Genomic DNA, 17,297 nt, shown 5'->3' on the forward strand with positions numbered 1-17,297 from the left:
GCTGAAACTCCTGCCCCTCCTTCCCAGAAAACCTCAAAGACACATATATCTCCAACTATTATTTCCCTGCTCCCCATTACAGTAAGAACACTTCTAAAAGATTGTGCTATTAAATAGCAAGGTTCCCTAAAAAAGATAAAATCATTAATTTAAAATTCAACTTTCAGGAGCACATGTGAGACATACTAATGACTAACACTTACATAGCAATTTGCAGCTTATAAAGCATTTTTATGTATGTTATTGCCTTTAAATCCTCACAATAACTCCGTAGTGTAGGTATTGCTATTATCTGTTTAAGAGAAACAAAAGGTTCAGCAAAGTTCTACAACCTGCCAAAGGTCAGACAACAAATAAATGATACCTAACTTCAAATCATGTGCTTTCTTGTTCAATATACTACTCTGAGACAGTAAGAACTCTCAACACAATAAAAATGTCCAACCAATGAAAAATATCCAAATCTAGCCAAAATAAGCTAATATTCCATCATCTTATGGTCGTATTTCAAGTAACATTTCAACAACCAAAATCTACTACAACAAAATTATTATAGTGTGTAACTAGGTGACTAGATAATTTATTATCCAAATGGGATACTTTTGAGAATAAAGGAAGAGCTATTAATAATTATGCCAGGATAAAAGGCATGATCCAGGACTGTCTTGGACAAACTGGGACATATGGTCATCCTATTTATAAGCCAGCTATGCTATGTGAAAATAAGAATTCAGACTTACATTTTAATAGAGTATTTTTTTAAATAACGTTATAAAACCGAGTAGGTACGAAGAGGTAAATAGGCGTGATTGTTAACCAATGTTACAAGAAAGGGTTAACATTTAAACAGTCTAGACATTTTGGTTCCATTTCATCTTTGACAGTTCTGCTTAATATAGCAATACTGTGGCTAGAAAGATTTGGAATTAGAAAACCTTGCATGCTTTTTCAAACAAAGATGACCTATTTATAAATAAGTATTAACAGCTGACATTGCAGTTCTCCAAAGGAAGGATTCCTGCTTTAGTTCTTCAAAATATTTCATAAATGAAACAATTTCATTTTATTTTAAAAATTCATTAGCCTCACTAATAAGTCTCATGGCATAAAAAAGTTTGTACAGTAATATTAAATTTATAATTCTTAAGACACAAGTCCTGAAAATGAGTTTGAAAATTCTGTTTAAAGGCTCTAAAGAGGGCTTCCCCGGTGGCGCAGTGGTTGAGAGTCCGCCTGCCGATGCAGGGGACATGGGCTCGTGCCCCGGTCCGGGAAGATCCCACATGCCGCGGAGCGGCTGGGCCTGTGAGCCATGGCCGCTGAGCCTGCGCGTCCGGAGCCTGTGCCCCTCAATGGGAGAGGCCACAGTGCGGACCGCAAAAAAAAAAAAAAAAAAAGGCTCTAAAGAAACCAAATCAACAAAACAAGGCAGTTTCAGTCTTAGCCAGAATTTAGTCTCGATATGAATGTTCTCCATCTGAGTGGCTTGGCAGATCCTACTGGATGTACCTCAGTCTTGAGTGTTAGGAGAAAAATACCCTAGGACCCCACCCACAGCCCACATTAATTTCCCAATGTAGGCTTAACCCACAGAAGTGGTTACAGAATTATCATGTAGGGCAGTCATGTCAAGTCCCAGAATAGTCTTAAACCAAACCTGACCTGTCTGGGAAAGCCAAAGAATTGGGTTCCTCAGCTCTACAGCGAACGCTCTGTCTCCCTACCTCATTTTCCCAGTCTTCCCTGGCACAAACTCAAGCTGTAAGCAATGCCCAAAACCAGATGAGACATTCATGTCAGGAAGGCAATATTCACAGGAGTATTTTGAAATACTGTTGGCCCAGTGAAAAGTGCATAATGTAGGAGTTAGGAGACCTAAATTCTCTCTTAAGCTCTATCATTGCCAAACTAGGATATATCACTTCACTTTGGGCCTCAAGGTCCAGTATAGAGAAAGAAAAAGAGTAAAATGGTGACTTCCCTGGTGGTGCAGCAGTTAAGAATCCACCTGCCAATGCAAGGGACAAGGGTTCGATCCCTGGTCGGGGAAGATCCCACACGCTGCCGAGCAACTAAGCCCGTGCGCCACAACTACTGAGCCTGTGCTCTAGAGCCCACAAGCCACAACTACTGAGCCCACGTGCCCCAACTACTGAAGCCCACGTACCTAGAGCCCGTGTTCCGCAACAAGAGAAGCCACTGCACCACAACAAAGAATAGCCCCCGCTCGCCACAACTAGAGAAAAGCCCATGCACAGCAACTAAGAGCCAACGCAGCCAAAAATAAATAAAATTTAAAAAAAAAATTAAGAGGAAAAAAAAAAGTAAAATGCTCTCTAAGATTCTCTTCTAGTCCTGACAGTCTACATTTTCCTATGTCTCCTGAATTTTAACTCAAGGGGCAACTTTCCTGTTGGGGCAATTAAAAATGTTTTATCATTTCTCACATGAAGACAAGCTGGAATCTGATATACATAATCTGATAATCGGTTTTACAGGCTGTAAACTCTTCATTAGTAATGGTGTAGCAGAGTAGAATACAAATAATAGTAAAAGTCAAAGAGATAGTCAAATTCTCCAGCCAAACTTATTCAAAGATTTAAAATTTTTTTTAATTCTTTTGATTTAAATCATATTTAGGAATTCCTAATAGCTGAACGCTACACCGGAAAGGGCACTGAACTAGGTATCTAGAGAGCTGGGTTCTAGTTCAAGATATGCAACTACTTGTGTGAAACTTAACAAATCATAGTATCTCTTGGCTTCAGTTTCTTCAACTGTAAAATGAGGGAATTAGGTCAGTTCACTTCCTGTTTAAAAAATCTAAGATTTAAACATTTATTTTCAGACGACACCATTCTCTAAGGGGACCAAATTGCTTTCAACAAGAAGAGAATACTCCATTTATAAAACATCTTAAAATATAAGAACACTTTCATATCTAACCAGCAACGCTGTGGAATACATATTTGTATCACCATCACTGAGTATTTCATTAAACAAATGTCCAGAGAAGGAAAAAAGAGAAAAAGAAGATCAGTAACTCAGAAAAATACCCTCAATTAGAACCTAGGTGTGTTGACCACTGGCCCTCACTGGTTTCCAATCCTACTGATGTATTCTGTGGTAGTCATTGCGAGGAGTCACATATTACTATATTTAGCAGCAATTATTTTAAGTGTGGTATAAAAAACAACAATGGACACGAAGTCAGATTTTGATAGCTTGGTGACCTTCATCATTCTCCTCACCAGTATTAAAAGCAAGTAAGCAGTACCCATCCTTTCGGCTACCGTTAAACTGGGTACAAAATGGGTATATGCCTAACATCATAAACGTGAAAACTAAAGGTATGACAAAACTGCATTAAATGCAGTCCTCACTGGGAACCAGCTGGTATCTGTAGGATTACCAAACCATTTTAAAACTGTCACCACATATATAGAGTTGCTTCAACTTCAGTAGTCTCCCTGCCTACTCCTAAACCTAAGTTATTAAGTTCCTTGGAGGACTACAGGAAAGCAAGAGAGTTACTATAGTTGTCTCTCAGAATACTCTAAAATTTTTGTTCACAGAAGCAGCTTTTTCAGGAAATTTAAGTAGTATGTTGTTTTTATAAAGGTATCATGCAGAGCACTGTATAATGGATATCTGGATTCAGTTCCTAACTCTGCCACTAACTGATTTTGCACAAGGCACTCAAGTCTTCTTGGTCTCAGTTTCCTCAGGTATAAATGTGGTAGCTGGGTTTAGATAATATCTAAAAATCTTTTTTTGAGTCACGTCACTATAGTTGAAGTCTATGTAAAATGTAGACTAACATCTTAAGAAACAAGGATAAATGTAACTATTAGTAGTTATCTATCCTTCCACAAGTCAAATGAGGCTGGTATTAACCTTTAAATTTTAATACAACCACCATTCAACCCCTACCTTAAAAAATACATCCTACTGTCACTGGCCGAGCGGCAGAAGCTTTATATTTGGGCTTTTCTCCACTGAAGAGTAGCCAGGAATATGATGATGGATTAATATCGAGTCCACATAAGAAGTGTCCCTTAACATAGACAGTATTTGACCCACACTCCTAATTAGTAGCCGGCTACAATGATGGGAGTTGGGAGTGGGGAGAGGGAGCACCGACTAGGTTTAACAGCATAATCCTAATTCATCGTAAAATACTGTTAGCATTAAAAGCTAGACTTATATGTCCCAATACAATTTATTGTGAAATCTTTCCATGTTGATCTCCACATTTCAGTACCCCAATTCCTCCTTCTGCATAATGAGGTAAATACTCTTTGTGTTTATAGAATTACGCAAGTTAAGAGAAACCGCATCCCAGTTCAGCAGTTACGTCTTACTTTAACTTCCCTGAGGGTCAGGTTCTCAAGTCATTTCTTAAACACTGTGTAGTCAAATTCACCACTGAGAAACCGTTAAATCACCACGATTTAGGCTGCTGGAAGCTCACAAACCAAAATTTAACTAATTTTATTCTCTTCACATTTGTGCTGGGGCCTCCCTTTCTCTGGGACAATGAAGGCCAAGGTCTACTTTAAGAGGCAGTTCAGAACACTGAGTAAATAAGGCAATTTACCTCTTTTTATAAATAGTTTCATCAGCATAAGGTAAACATTCATTCAGTGCTACCCGCAGACATTGGACAGGGCCATTATCCTGTCGCCATTACCAAAAAAGAACCTTCCAAACTCCGGAAGAGCAATTGAAGGAGGCCTCTCTTTTATTGCTCTCATTGTATACCTACCACCTCATGAAACCCACATTGCGTGTGACTCTCAGATAAAGGTAAACAGATGGTACCTGAGGAACCAGAGTACTAATTCCAGTCATAAGCAAACATTTTTGGGACACACAATTTCACAACCTGGGGGCAATCTACCTACATCAAAGGGCCAACTTTGCAGGTCTGCACTGGGCCACCAACGAAGTTGCCAGAGGGCATGACACGCGGGCATGGACACGCCCTGTGCACGTCACACTTCCCCAGGCCTCGGGCTATCCCGGGGGAGGGAAAATAGCTACATTTTCACGAGAAACCCACTACGCTCACCTGCAAGCTTCAAACCCTGTAATCTGGGTAAGGGTCACCTCAGCGGTGCGGCTGCTCGCAGGGCTCCGCCATGTGCCTCAGCCCCCAAAACTTCTGAGGAAGGCAGAAATGACCATATGAAAAGTGCAGAGAGAGCCTCCAACATGAGGGGGACCGGTGGCATTGGGAGGCTCCACAACACCCAAGAGAAGGGGCGACAGTTCTCCGGCAGCCAGGAGGCTAATGCCCAGCAAGCGCGCAGTTTAGGCTGCCGCTCTGTCTCATTACCTGATGGCCGTCATGGCTTCACCTTCTTGCCCCACGCAACAGCGTTCGCGTCCGATGCTCTGCGTCCGCACAGGCGGCCGCAGCAGGTACCACAGCCACTGCTCCTGGGCTCAGGCACTCAGCGACCGGGAGCGCGTCCTCACATACCCGGCGCGCGGGCGGCCCCCGCTGAGCCGGCCGCACGCGCTGATTGGCCGAGCCCGGAAGGGGCGGGCGCTCCGCCCCGGGCCCGCGGCCCGAGACTAGCCCAGCCCGCCTCGGGCAACTGCAAGCCGCCCGCGCGTCTCGTGCCGGCGCGCGGGCTAGCGGGCTGGCTAGCGGGCGCGGTGGCCATCTTGAGTCCTGGTAACGGAGTTCCCCCACACACACTCCTGGCTTACGGGGCACGAGGATGGGTGCCCGCCTCAAAAATGGCCGCTCCGAAAGGCAACCGGCTTATCAGTCACATGGCCCTGTCTACCTCGGCCAGCCCAGGTCGCCTTAACAGGACTTGGGACAGGGACGGAGTCAGGGCAGTCTTCGGGGATGGGGTTTAACAGCCTGAAAACCCATCTGCAGAAAAGCAGCAGCCGCCTGGGAAAACTCAGCCCGGGTAGAATTGATCGCGTGGCAACAGCAGCACATGTCTTAATTCGAACTCGCAGCCTTTAAGAGTCAAATGGTGAGTCTTGTGGTCCCCAAACGTTTTTGAACTTCAGAAACACTTAAAACAAGTTATTTAATACAGAAGTGTCCACGGTCTCACTATAAACCTGTGAATCAGAACCTAGAAAGGTGAGGCCCATACATTGGTATTTTTAGCAAGTTCCCGGGTGATCCAGGTACACGTGTAAAGTTTTAAAACCTCTGGGCCAAACTAGCCCACTCAGACTATCCTGCTTGACACACTAATTGTCAGACTTCCTCACTTTTCTGAAAAGTACGAAGCGCTCTGAAGTAAGCATCTAATGCCATAGGGGAAAAAATTGGAAGAACCCTAACTCTTGGAGCTAGCCTTACAATTTAGTGGGGGTTAAAGGATTTAAGAAACTGATTCTGAACCACTAATAAAAGGTAAAAGGCTTTCCTTGTGCAGCGGTTAAGAATCCGCCTGCCAATGCAGGGGACACAGTTCGATGTGTCAAGATCCAACACAGCCAAACATAAATAAATAAATAAAAAGACAGGTAAATCAATTCCAGCTGCAGGAAGGGTAGAATGGAGGATAATCAGTAAACGCTTTATGACCTAAATAGCTTTTTTTATTCCCTTTTTATTCTCTGTGCAAATATTTATATAAACAGACCACAACCTCCAGTGGCATTCATTTACTAACCATCTGGATGGTGATCAAGTCCATAAGTGTGAAATCACTTACGTTAGAAACACAATCCAAGGCTTCCCTGGTGGCCCAGTGGTTAAGAATTCACCTGCCACTGCAGGACACATGGGTTCAAGCCCCCATGGGGGAAGATCTAACATGCTGCAGAGCAGCTAAACCCGTGAGCCACAACTACTGGGCCTGTGTTCTAGAGCCCGTGAGCCGCAACTACTGGGCCTGCGTGCCACAACTACTGAAGCCCGCGCACCTAGAGCCATGCTCTGCAACAAAAGAAGCTACCACAATGGGAAGCCCCGTGCACCACAACAGAGTAGCCCCGCTCGCGGCAACTAGAGAAAGCCCGCACAGCAACGAAGACCCAACGAGCCAAAAATAAATAAATAATAAAGTAAATAAATTTAAAAAAAAAAAAACACGATCCAACATGTGATACTGAATTCTGCATACTGTGACTGAAGGAACTGAATTTTTATTTAATTTTAATTAGCTTAAATTTTAAAACCAAAAGGTAAAATATTTTTCCATTAAACACAATTTTGTTTTCATTGCACTACATTTCACCTTTTAACTGCGAAAAATTTAGCATCCAAACTGAGACACTGTAAATATAAAATGCATACTGAATTTTTCAAGACTTAGTACAAAAAAAATACAGAATATCTCAGTAATAAATTTTGTATTGATTACATGTTGAAATAATACTTAGCTACACTGGGTTAAATAAAATATATTAAGATTAATTTAAACTGTTTCTTTTTACTTTTTTAATGTGGCTACTAGAAATTTTTTAATTTTATGTCTTGCATTATATTTCTACCTGACAGTGCTGTTCTACTAAGTTAGCCTTGCTTTTTTCTTACCTATCATTGCCCCATGACAGAATAATTATGCTCACTAAATGAAATTAGTAAAGACCAATTTATACAAATCCCTCATTCCTTACTAACCATCTGAAACATCAAGTATTCCAAAGGATTTCAAGTTTCCTTTGAAAATGCTTTTTTTTTTTTTAGCATTTTTCTCTTTAGTTTGGAAAATCCTATCTAGAATGAAGCCATGTACTATAAATTTGATGTGTTCAGTCCATGAGTAAAGGCTATTAAAAACAGAGCTATACTTGGCTGATTGGGACTTTGACCAAATGTCCACAAGCAGAAGTAGTCAATTGTTCCTCTGGATTAAACAAGATCTGAATCAAAGCAGCAGCAGAATAGCAATTTGAAGCAGGGGAGACACTGACTAATTCAACAGTTTGCCTCCTCCTCTCATGGAAAATGTTAATAGATAACCCACATGAACTAAAGTAACACCAGGAATAATCCTTAGAACAAATTTCAAAACCTCCATGTAACTTTTAATATGGGATGGAGTATGGTGCTTTTCAAACTTTAATATACATACACATCACTTGAGTGATCTTGTTAAAATAAAGGTTTGATTCAGCAAGTCTCTATGGTCAAGATTTTGCATTCCTTTATGTTCCCAGATTTTGCCAATTGCTTCTGGTCCATGGGCCATGCTAAGTAGCAAGGTTGTAAAGGGAAGTAGTAAGATTGTAAAGGTAGCAGGACAGAAGTGACTTGGAACCCCTGCTTGACTTCCTGCATGACCTTGGGCTGGTTCTTAACCTATGTGTCCCTCGGTTTACACATTACATGCTTTTCAGGGCAATGGGAAGATTAAAACTTAATTCTAGTAAAGTCTAATAGAGTCCTCAGCACATGACATAATTATTACATCGTTGTTACCACATTTCTTAAAATTACATCTCTGGGAAGCATGATATGAAAGCTAACATGCACTCGGCCTTGTGAAAAATAAATGAACTTTCACACATGCCTAACATACTTTGTTGACTCCTATTTTTGATTTTTAACAAAAAACTAATCGTGGTACCAAAACAGCTAGATTTGAAACTTTGCTTTTTAACAAATACAGTATATTCTATGTCATTAAGGGACGATAAAAGCCTGCAATACTCAAATATTCAATCAAATTAAAGCCATATCACTTTCAAAGATTTTTTAAAAGCTACTTATTTTTGAGAAGTGACACTTTGCATCTAACAATCAAAACTTTGGGTTTTTTACTCATAATCAGTCAACACAACTTTCAAAAAGTGTATTACTTAAAATGTACTTAGGTAACAGTTCATTTCAGCAGGTACAGATACAAAAATGCTATTTCAGTAAACAGGGCTCATGTGTGATTGTTCTTTCAGAGTCAATCAGGTAGAGATAAAAGACATGTTTTTCCAAATAAAGGCAGCAGCTTTTTTAATTCACAGCACGTTCCTTTCCTCAGCCTTTCATGCTTTTTTTCTCCTCCACCCAATTTTTCTCAAACACACACACACACACACACACACACACACACACACACACACACACACACACACACAAAGTTAGCTACCGAGTAACCACTAAAAGACTCTTTCAATCAATTTTTTAAGCAATTTATTTCAATCCTATTCTTCACTTTAGGGAAAAGCAGTCAATTTGAATTATTAACCTTCATTAACTTTCTTCTAATTCAAATAGTTGAATCAAGATCAGTGGGTCAGAATAGTTTGCTCTTGGAAAGATAGATAAGTAAATATTCTATCTACTTTATCTAATCATGTGGTTAGTCTGCCACTAAAAGCACCTAGATAGCTAACGCCAAATAGTTAAATAAATATGTTTATGGATAGCACAACAAACATGTAGACTAACCTTTTCAACAAATGCTTCCAAACCCAAAATAATAGCAAAGTTCTCTTCAAACACAACCAGTTTGTTAAGCGTGCAATAACACAAGTATTTTCATATATTAGTACATTTCTAGAAAGCTTTGTGGCAATGTGTCACCAATTCCACTTTATAGGCAACTATAATAGATAAAATAGAACATGAACAAAGATGTGTATACCTAGTTATTCCTTTCACATTAATAGCAAAAATGTATTATACCCCTAAATAAGGAAAAATAGAATAATGGTTAAATAAATTACAGAAGAATGTTATGAAGCTACTATAAAATGTTTTCATAGACTTTTTAAGGACAGAGGAAAATGTTCATGATATAATCTTAAGTGAAAAAAGCAAAACAATCCAACAAAAAGAATGTAGAGTATAATCTTGACTATGTTAAAAAATATATGTATGCCGTATACACACAGAAAAAAGACTGGAAAGAAACATACCAAAATGTTATTACTGGATTCTCTGGAAAGTACAATTATGTGTCATTTTGACTTTATATTGATCTGCTTTATAAATTTTCTACTACATGTTGGTTTTATTAGCATAAAATTTTTGTATTATTAAATTTTAATGGTCTTTCTGAAATGATTTAAAAATACAAAACTTATTCCTGCTTTTTTTAAAACCTGTGTCTTTTTAGATCACAACCATCAAAACTACCCTTATTTTTAGAGGAATTAGGCTTACTTTACAAATGTCTCATCTTTTCATGTGTAAAGATTCTTTAATATAGGAATAACAAAAATAAAATGTCTATGATTTTCTTGTTTAATTTTAAATCTTAACTTGACAAAAATTAAAAGCATAAGTACCACTTTTAGAGCTTTGCACAGCCTTTAAGAAGCCAGCTGTCACAAGATTGAATGTGGAATATCTTCCCTGCATGTTACTTAAAAATACATCTCCTCATTTCATATGAATGAAAATACTGGGACTTTCCTGGTGGCACAGTGGTTAAGACTCCCAATGCAGGGGGCCAGGGTTCAAGCCCTGGTCAGGAAATTAGATGTCACATGCATGCCACAGCTAAGAGTTCACATGCTGCAACTGGGGAGTCCACCTGCCACAACTAAGATCCGGTGCAATGAAATAAATAAATATTTAAAAAAAGAAAAGAAAATACTGATAAAATAAGATTTTAAAGCAATCTATACCATACTCCAAAAAGAGAAATTTCTTAAGACTTGTCTCCCTAAAATAATTAGTGCCACAGAGTAAAGTTCAGGAGCCAGAGAATAAAGAGATGGGAATTCTAATCCTAGGCCTACCAAAAAATGTGTGTCCTTTGACCATCAGTTTCCTTATCTGAAACGCCAGGTAGTTTGTTACAGGTGACATCTCAGGTCCATTTCAGTTCTTAATGGACAGTGGAAGAAAAAAACTGTCCACTTGTGACAATACAAATTGGGTTGCTTTTTTAAGAATTGATCAGTTTTAATGAAAATAAAACACTCGCAATTTTATTTAGTTTTCATTATGGACAAAGTTATTCAAAGAAACATTGCTAAATGTATTACCCAAAAAAATATTAAAAGAGGTTCACTATTTTTATTTCCTTTTAATTATTATCGATAGATTCTTATGTCACATTTCACTTTAACGTGACATATTCAAACAATATAATCTTTAAATGGAACCTGACAATTTATTTCCCAGGAGAATTTGAAGAATATAATAACATTTGATTGACTGAACTTTACTTACTAAGAATTCTTAGCAAAACTCCCTCCCAAGAACACCTACACAGTGCTTCTATATTTTCAGTGAACCACAAATCTTTAAAAGTCAAAGAAAATTTCCAATCTAAAAGTATAGGACAGGGACTTCCCTGGTGGTGCAGTGGTTAAGAATCCACCTGCCAATGCAGGGGAAATGGGTTCGAGCCCTGGTCGGGGAAGATCCCACATGCTGCGGAGCAACTAAGCCTATGTGCCACAACTACTGAGCCTGTGCTCTAGAGCCCGCGAGCCACAACTACTGAGCCCGCGTGCCACAACAACTGAAGGCCGCGTGCCTAGAGCCCGTGTTCCACAACAAGAGAAGCCACTGCAGTGAGAAGCCCATGCACCGCAACGAAGAATAGCCCCCACTCGCGGCAACTAGAGGAAGCTGGCATGCAGCAACGAAGACCCAACGCAACCAAAAAAATAAATAAATAAATAAATGATTCTTTAAAAAATAAAATAAAAAAATAGAAGTATGGGACAACAGTGCTTCACAATTATTTATGCTGCCAAGAATATATTTTGAAACTATATAATTGAATATATCACTATCATTTCACAAAAGGGCATTTTAACATAAAAATGTAAAAAGGACATCACAGAATAAACAGCGCTACCCGAAGTATTGCTGGTAACCTTATGAAATATATTTTCTATATAAAAGATTTTTCTTGTTTTTATTTTACCATAAATCCGGTACTCACAAACAAGCTTTTAGGAATCAATCACTTGGGAATTCCCTAGCAGTCCAGTGGTTAGGACTCCACGCTTTGACTGCTGAGGGCACGGATTCAGTCCCTGGTCGGGCAACTAAGATCCCACAAGCCGCCGTGCAGCCAAAAGAAAAAAAAAAAAGGAATCAATCACTCATTAACTCAACAAATATTTATTGAGATCTTCTCTACTACTCAATACACTGGAGATTCAGCAATGACCAAGAACATGTACTGCCCTTATAGAACTGATATTCTAGTGAGGAGATATATATAAATAATCAAATAAACAAGAACATTAAATGATCATTAAGTGCTATGCAGAGAATTAAGCCCAGCGAATAACACAGAGAAAGGCTCCTTTAGAGTGGGTAGTCAGGGAAGATCTCCAGTAGAAAACTGAATGACAAGGAAGAGCAAGGTGGGGGAAGGGTTTCCAGACAGACAGACAGCACTAAAATAACTGGAAGCCCAGTGTGAAAAAAAGGGGAGGGACAAAAGGTTGTGGTTAGAGAAAGAAGCAGAACGTCTTAGCTTTGATGAGCCTAAGAAGTTTAGACTTTGTTATAAGCAAGACAGGAAGCCACTGTAATTAAGTTTTAAACAGAGGAATGACGTGATCTGATTTTGTTTTAAAAGATCAACCTGGTTATAGTGTAGAGAATGCATCAAAGGAGCATGAAAGCAGAAAGACTAAATTAAAAGCCTATTACAGTAATAAAGATGACAAATAATTGTGGTTTGAACAATGAAGATAGTGGTGGACATAGAAAGAAGTAAATGGACATTTTGGAGGTATTGGTTTGGCCAAAAGGTTCTTTTGGTTTTTTCCATAAGATGGCTCTAGTAGCCCTTAGTTGTCTTTAACTTCATTCGAAACAATTTTGTTAGATTGTATTGTGACAGCTGTCATATCAGAGTACATTTAAAAAAAAAAAACTTATCAAAATTGGTGAATTTTTGTGTAGCCATTTTAATATTGAAGTTGGAAGAAAGAAAGCAACATTTTCAGCATATTATGCTTTTTTATTTCAAGAAAGGTAAAAACACAACTGAAAGATTTGTGCAGTGTATGGAGAAGGTACTGTGACTGATCGAATGTGTCAAAAGTGGTTTGCGAAGTTTCGTGCTGGAGATTTCTCATGGACGATGCTCCACAGTTGGGTAGACCAGTTGAAGTTGATAGCGATCAAATCAAGACGTTAATTGAGAACCATCGGCATTATACCACACAGGAGATAGCTGACATACTCAAAATATCCAAATCAAGTGTTGAAAATCATTTGCACCAGCTTGGTTGTTAATCGCTTTGATGTTTGGGTTCTACATAAGTTAAGCAAAAAAAACCTTCTTGACCATATTTCCACATGCGATTCTCTACCTAAACATAACAAAAACATTCCGTTTTTAAAACAAATTGGGACAGGTGATGAAAAGTGGATACTGTACAATAATGTGGAATGGAAGAGATCACAGGGCAAGCGAAATGAAGCACCACCAACCACACCAAAGGCCAGTCTTCATCAATAGAAGGCGATGTGTATATGGTGGGATTGGAAGGGAGTCCTCTATTATATGCTCCTTCTGGAAAACCAAGCGATTAATTTCAACAAGTACCACCCACAATTAGACCAACTGAAAGCAGCACTCAACGAAAATAGTCCACAGAAAACACATAATCTTCCATCAGGATAACACAAGACCACGTTTCTTTGATGACCAGGCAAAAACCGTAACAGCTTGGCTGGGAAGTTCTGATTCATCTGCCGTATTCACCAGACATTGCACCTTCAGATTTCCATCTATTTCGGTCTTTACAAAATTCTTAATGGAAAAAATTTCAATTCCCTGGAAGACTGTAAAAGGTACCTGGAACAGTTTTTTGCTCAAAAAGATAAAAAGTTTTGGGAAGATGGCATTATGAAGTTGCATGAAATATGGCAGAAGGTAGTGGAACAAAATGGGGAATACATTGTTCAATAAAGTTCTTGGTGAAAATGGAAAGTGTGTCTTTTTTTACTTAAAAACCGAAGGAACTTTTTGGCCAACCCAATAGAATGACAGGAATATGGGGGACTAAGGAAAATAAAGGAGTCAAGAGTAACTCCTAGATTTTAGACTAAATTGGGTAAATTTGGACTAAATTGAGTAAATGGCGCTGCTGTTACTGAGATAAAAGGGAAAGACAAGAAAGAAGTTCAAAGGACAAGTTCCAGGGGAGGTCGGGGATAGAGATAAAGACTTGGGAAACAGATTTTTCTTTCTAGTCTTCCTTACTCTGTAGTGCCTACTGTTTTCTATTAATAGACTAAAAATAGTTGTCCAGAACTGTATATGCAGTTTCATTTGAACAACACCCTAAGAGGGCAACCATTCTACCTTAGCAGTCACCTGCCAGCAGCCACTAAATATGTATATAAGTAAAATAACATGTAAAACTTAATGAGTGTTTAATATGTGCCAGACACCATGCTATATATGTTTCAAGTACTACCTTATTTGAATTTACAAAAACCTTATCAGAAGATTTTTTATTATCACCATTTTACATTTGAAGAAATTGAAGCTCAAAGAGGTTAAATAATTTGCTGAAAGTCACACGTTACAGAACAGAAATCCAAACTCTGGTAGCCTGACTCCAGAACTGGGGCTAATTACCATTGTACAGTGTTACCAAAGTAAACCCAAGACAGATTGACATAAGTCTGAGACTTTTATAAACACCCAAATTTCAGAACACCACACTATGACTTCAACCCATAAGATGTAGTAGTCCAGTAACAGCTTTCTTACTAGCCGGAGCATCATATGAAATACTTTCAGAAATTGCTTCCTTTATTTCCATATGTGCTTATTCATAGATTAAATCTGAGCAGCCAATGAATCTGCCATTTTTGTCTTTAATTTAGCCAAGACTCGTAATTGCCACCAAGAATCATTTCTTAGACCCCTTCATTTTTAAAAATTTCAACCACAATTTCATTTCTGTCAAAGTCACAAGACTGATTGTTGTCAAAGAAAAACATCTTTTTTACTCTGCAAGAATTTAGGGGCACACAATTAATAGCAAGTGGTTAAATTTACTATAAAACTAAGTAAATCTCCCACCCCAGCCATTCACTTTGTGCAAATCAAATTTAGGCTTTAGTAAAATTACAAATTATTTCTTATCAAGATCTTTCAAGACTCATAAACTGAAACCACAAATGTCCACAAAAGTTTCCACTGTAAAAAAAAAAAAATTTTTTTTAACTTATATTAGTCCTTGGGTATATCCTCTAACCCCTAGTGCCTATCATGTTCTACTATATAAGAGTAAAAATAAATGTGGTCTCAAATTAAACATGCAGTTTTATCCAAAAAGAGTCCTAAGAAATAGAAATTTCTAATGGATTGCTTTAGAAATGATGGAACTGGTTTATAAAGTTTTCTTTTATTCAATGTTTTTTTGGGTTTTTTTTCTAACAGAGTATCCTAATAATAGGAACCAGCAATTTCATAGTCTCCACTGATGAGGACTGACCTAGATTTGAAGGCCCTATCTTCCACCTACTGCATGGGCAGAGGGCCACCTTCTCTCACAGTCTGTGGGACAGGACACAGACTGGCACTGGCTCTCATCTGCCTAAAGACTGACCTGAAATTGGATTTCAGGGTGCAGAGAGAAATAGTGAAATATTTAGAGTGAAACCCCTCCTTGTGGAAATAGGGTAGACTGCTTTTCTGCAATAACTAGATATTTAAAATTGAAAGACTTGGAAGTTTATACAGTGGTGATGGTGGTGGAGGTGGTAGTGATAGTAGTCTCAGTGTTACTGGGAGACCTGGGATGGAGAGAAGTGCAAAGAGCCCACCAAAACTGTTGTATTGGGAAAAATGTAATCTTTGAAGTGTCTTTCCTTATGCAGCACAACAGTCAAGTAGAATTAAAATTATAGATATAAATATAGTATATATACCATAGCACTCCTTGGAGTGCTTTCAATGGAGATTACTTGACCCAGTGGTTACTTAATGTGATCATGTAATCTCAAGTTAAAGGGGAAGGATCATTAGCTTTTGGGGTGGGTCATCGTGCAGATTTCCTAATGATTCATTACATATATGAGAGAATCAGGTACAGGAAACGTTAAGAACAATTTTTTTTTATTGCCTCAATAGTTATATAAGTTCATCAAGAAATGCAATGTGGGGCTTCCCTGGTGGCGCAGTGGTTGAGAGTCCGCCTGCCGATGCAGGGGACACAGGTTCGTGCCCCAGTCCGAGAAGATCCCACATGCAGCGGAGCGGCTAGGCCCGTGAGCCATGGCCGCTGAGCCTGCGCATCCGGAGCCTGTGCTCCGCACCGGGGAAAAGCCACAACAGTGAGAGGCTGCGTACCACAAAAAAAAAAAAAAAAAAAAAAGAAATGCAATGCGATGGGACTACCAATATCAGGGTTTGATATATGTTCACATACACAATGTACATAGGTATGTATGTATATATAATATTATTCCAAAAATTGATATTTTGGTGTAACTAAGCATCTATAACTTATAAACCATTTATCCTCATATGCCTGTTTATAAGTTTAAAATACACATAAGTTCTCCCATTCCCATTTCATTTGGGGGTGGGTTTAAATAGTTATTTTTAAATACTGGCATCTAAACCCACAGAATTTCATTCTAAAGCTCTTATCATTTTTCACATTCTCCTCCTTAATTACTTTGAAGGAAATCTTGACCACCATCATGTCTTCCTCGGTGGGAAAAAAATAGCCTGGGGTGGAGGAGCATTTAAGATGAATGTGGTTTATCTGAAAAACAGGACATTTGTCTGCAGACAGAGGCAAAGAAAAATGACTCTGCAGCATAACTGGTCAAACAACCAGCCCAACCCATTCCCCAAAAGCCAGGGGTTACACCCAAACACTGCTTCAACATCTGGGATTCTAAATAGCCAAGGGTATGAGAAGATAAATCCTTTTGCTTATATCTTAAGAAAGTGCTATTAATATTCCAAATATGGGCAGATATTCTGACAGGGACATTTCCACAAATCCCTACAGCTCTGTCACAGGGAATAGTCCTCTTCTGGAAACCACTCTGTCACCTAAAGATACAGTACACCACAAAACCTGCATTTTACAAGAATTAATGCTTTCTTTTGAGGTATGATTGACATGTAACATTATATTAGCTTCAGATGTAAGACGTAATGATTCAGTATTTGTATATATTGCAAAATGATCATCACAGTAAGTCTAGTTAACATCCATAACCATAAATAGTTACAAAGATTTTTCCTTGTGATAACAACTTGTAGGTTTTTAACAAAAACGTTTAATGGTTTTGTTTTCTTTACTGAGGGGTGGAATGGGGGTTGGTGGGAGCAGATTTCTCACTCTTTCAGATTTCAACAAAAACATAACAGCTTCAGGCTTCCCTGGTGGCGCAGTGGTTAAGAATC

The 17,297-nt window shown here is 38.7% G+C and overlaps 1 protein-coding gene across 2 annotated transcripts in view; it reads right to left on the bottom strand.

Moving 5' to 3' along the window:
* Nucleotides 1-17,297, bottom strand: part of ADK (adenosine kinase) — a 485,627-nt gene that overhangs the window by 454,169 nt on the left and 14,161 nt on the right. Inside the window, exon 1 of one of the 2 annotated variants that reach the window (XM_024741096.1) lies at nucleotides 5,342-5,511. The exons of the other annotated variant lie outside the window; for it this stretch is intronic. Coding sequence (XP_024596864.1) covers nucleotides 5,342-5,355 — 14 coding nt within the window. The 5' untranslated portion in view covers nucleotides 5,356-5,511. Of the gene's footprint in view, nucleotides 1-5,341; nucleotides 5,512-17,297 lie in introns of those variants that run through there. 2 annotated transcript variants of the gene reach the window in all.

Source organism: Neophocaena asiaeorientalis, unplaced genomic scaffold, assembly GCF_003031525.2.
Source record: "Neophocaena asiaeorientalis asiaeorientalis breed wild unplaced genomic scaffold, Neophocaena_asiaeorientalis_V1.1 scaffold484, whole genome shotgun sequence".
NCBI lineage: Eukaryota > Metazoa > Chordata > Mammalia > Artiodactyla > Phocoenidae > Neophocaena > Neophocaena asiaeorientalis.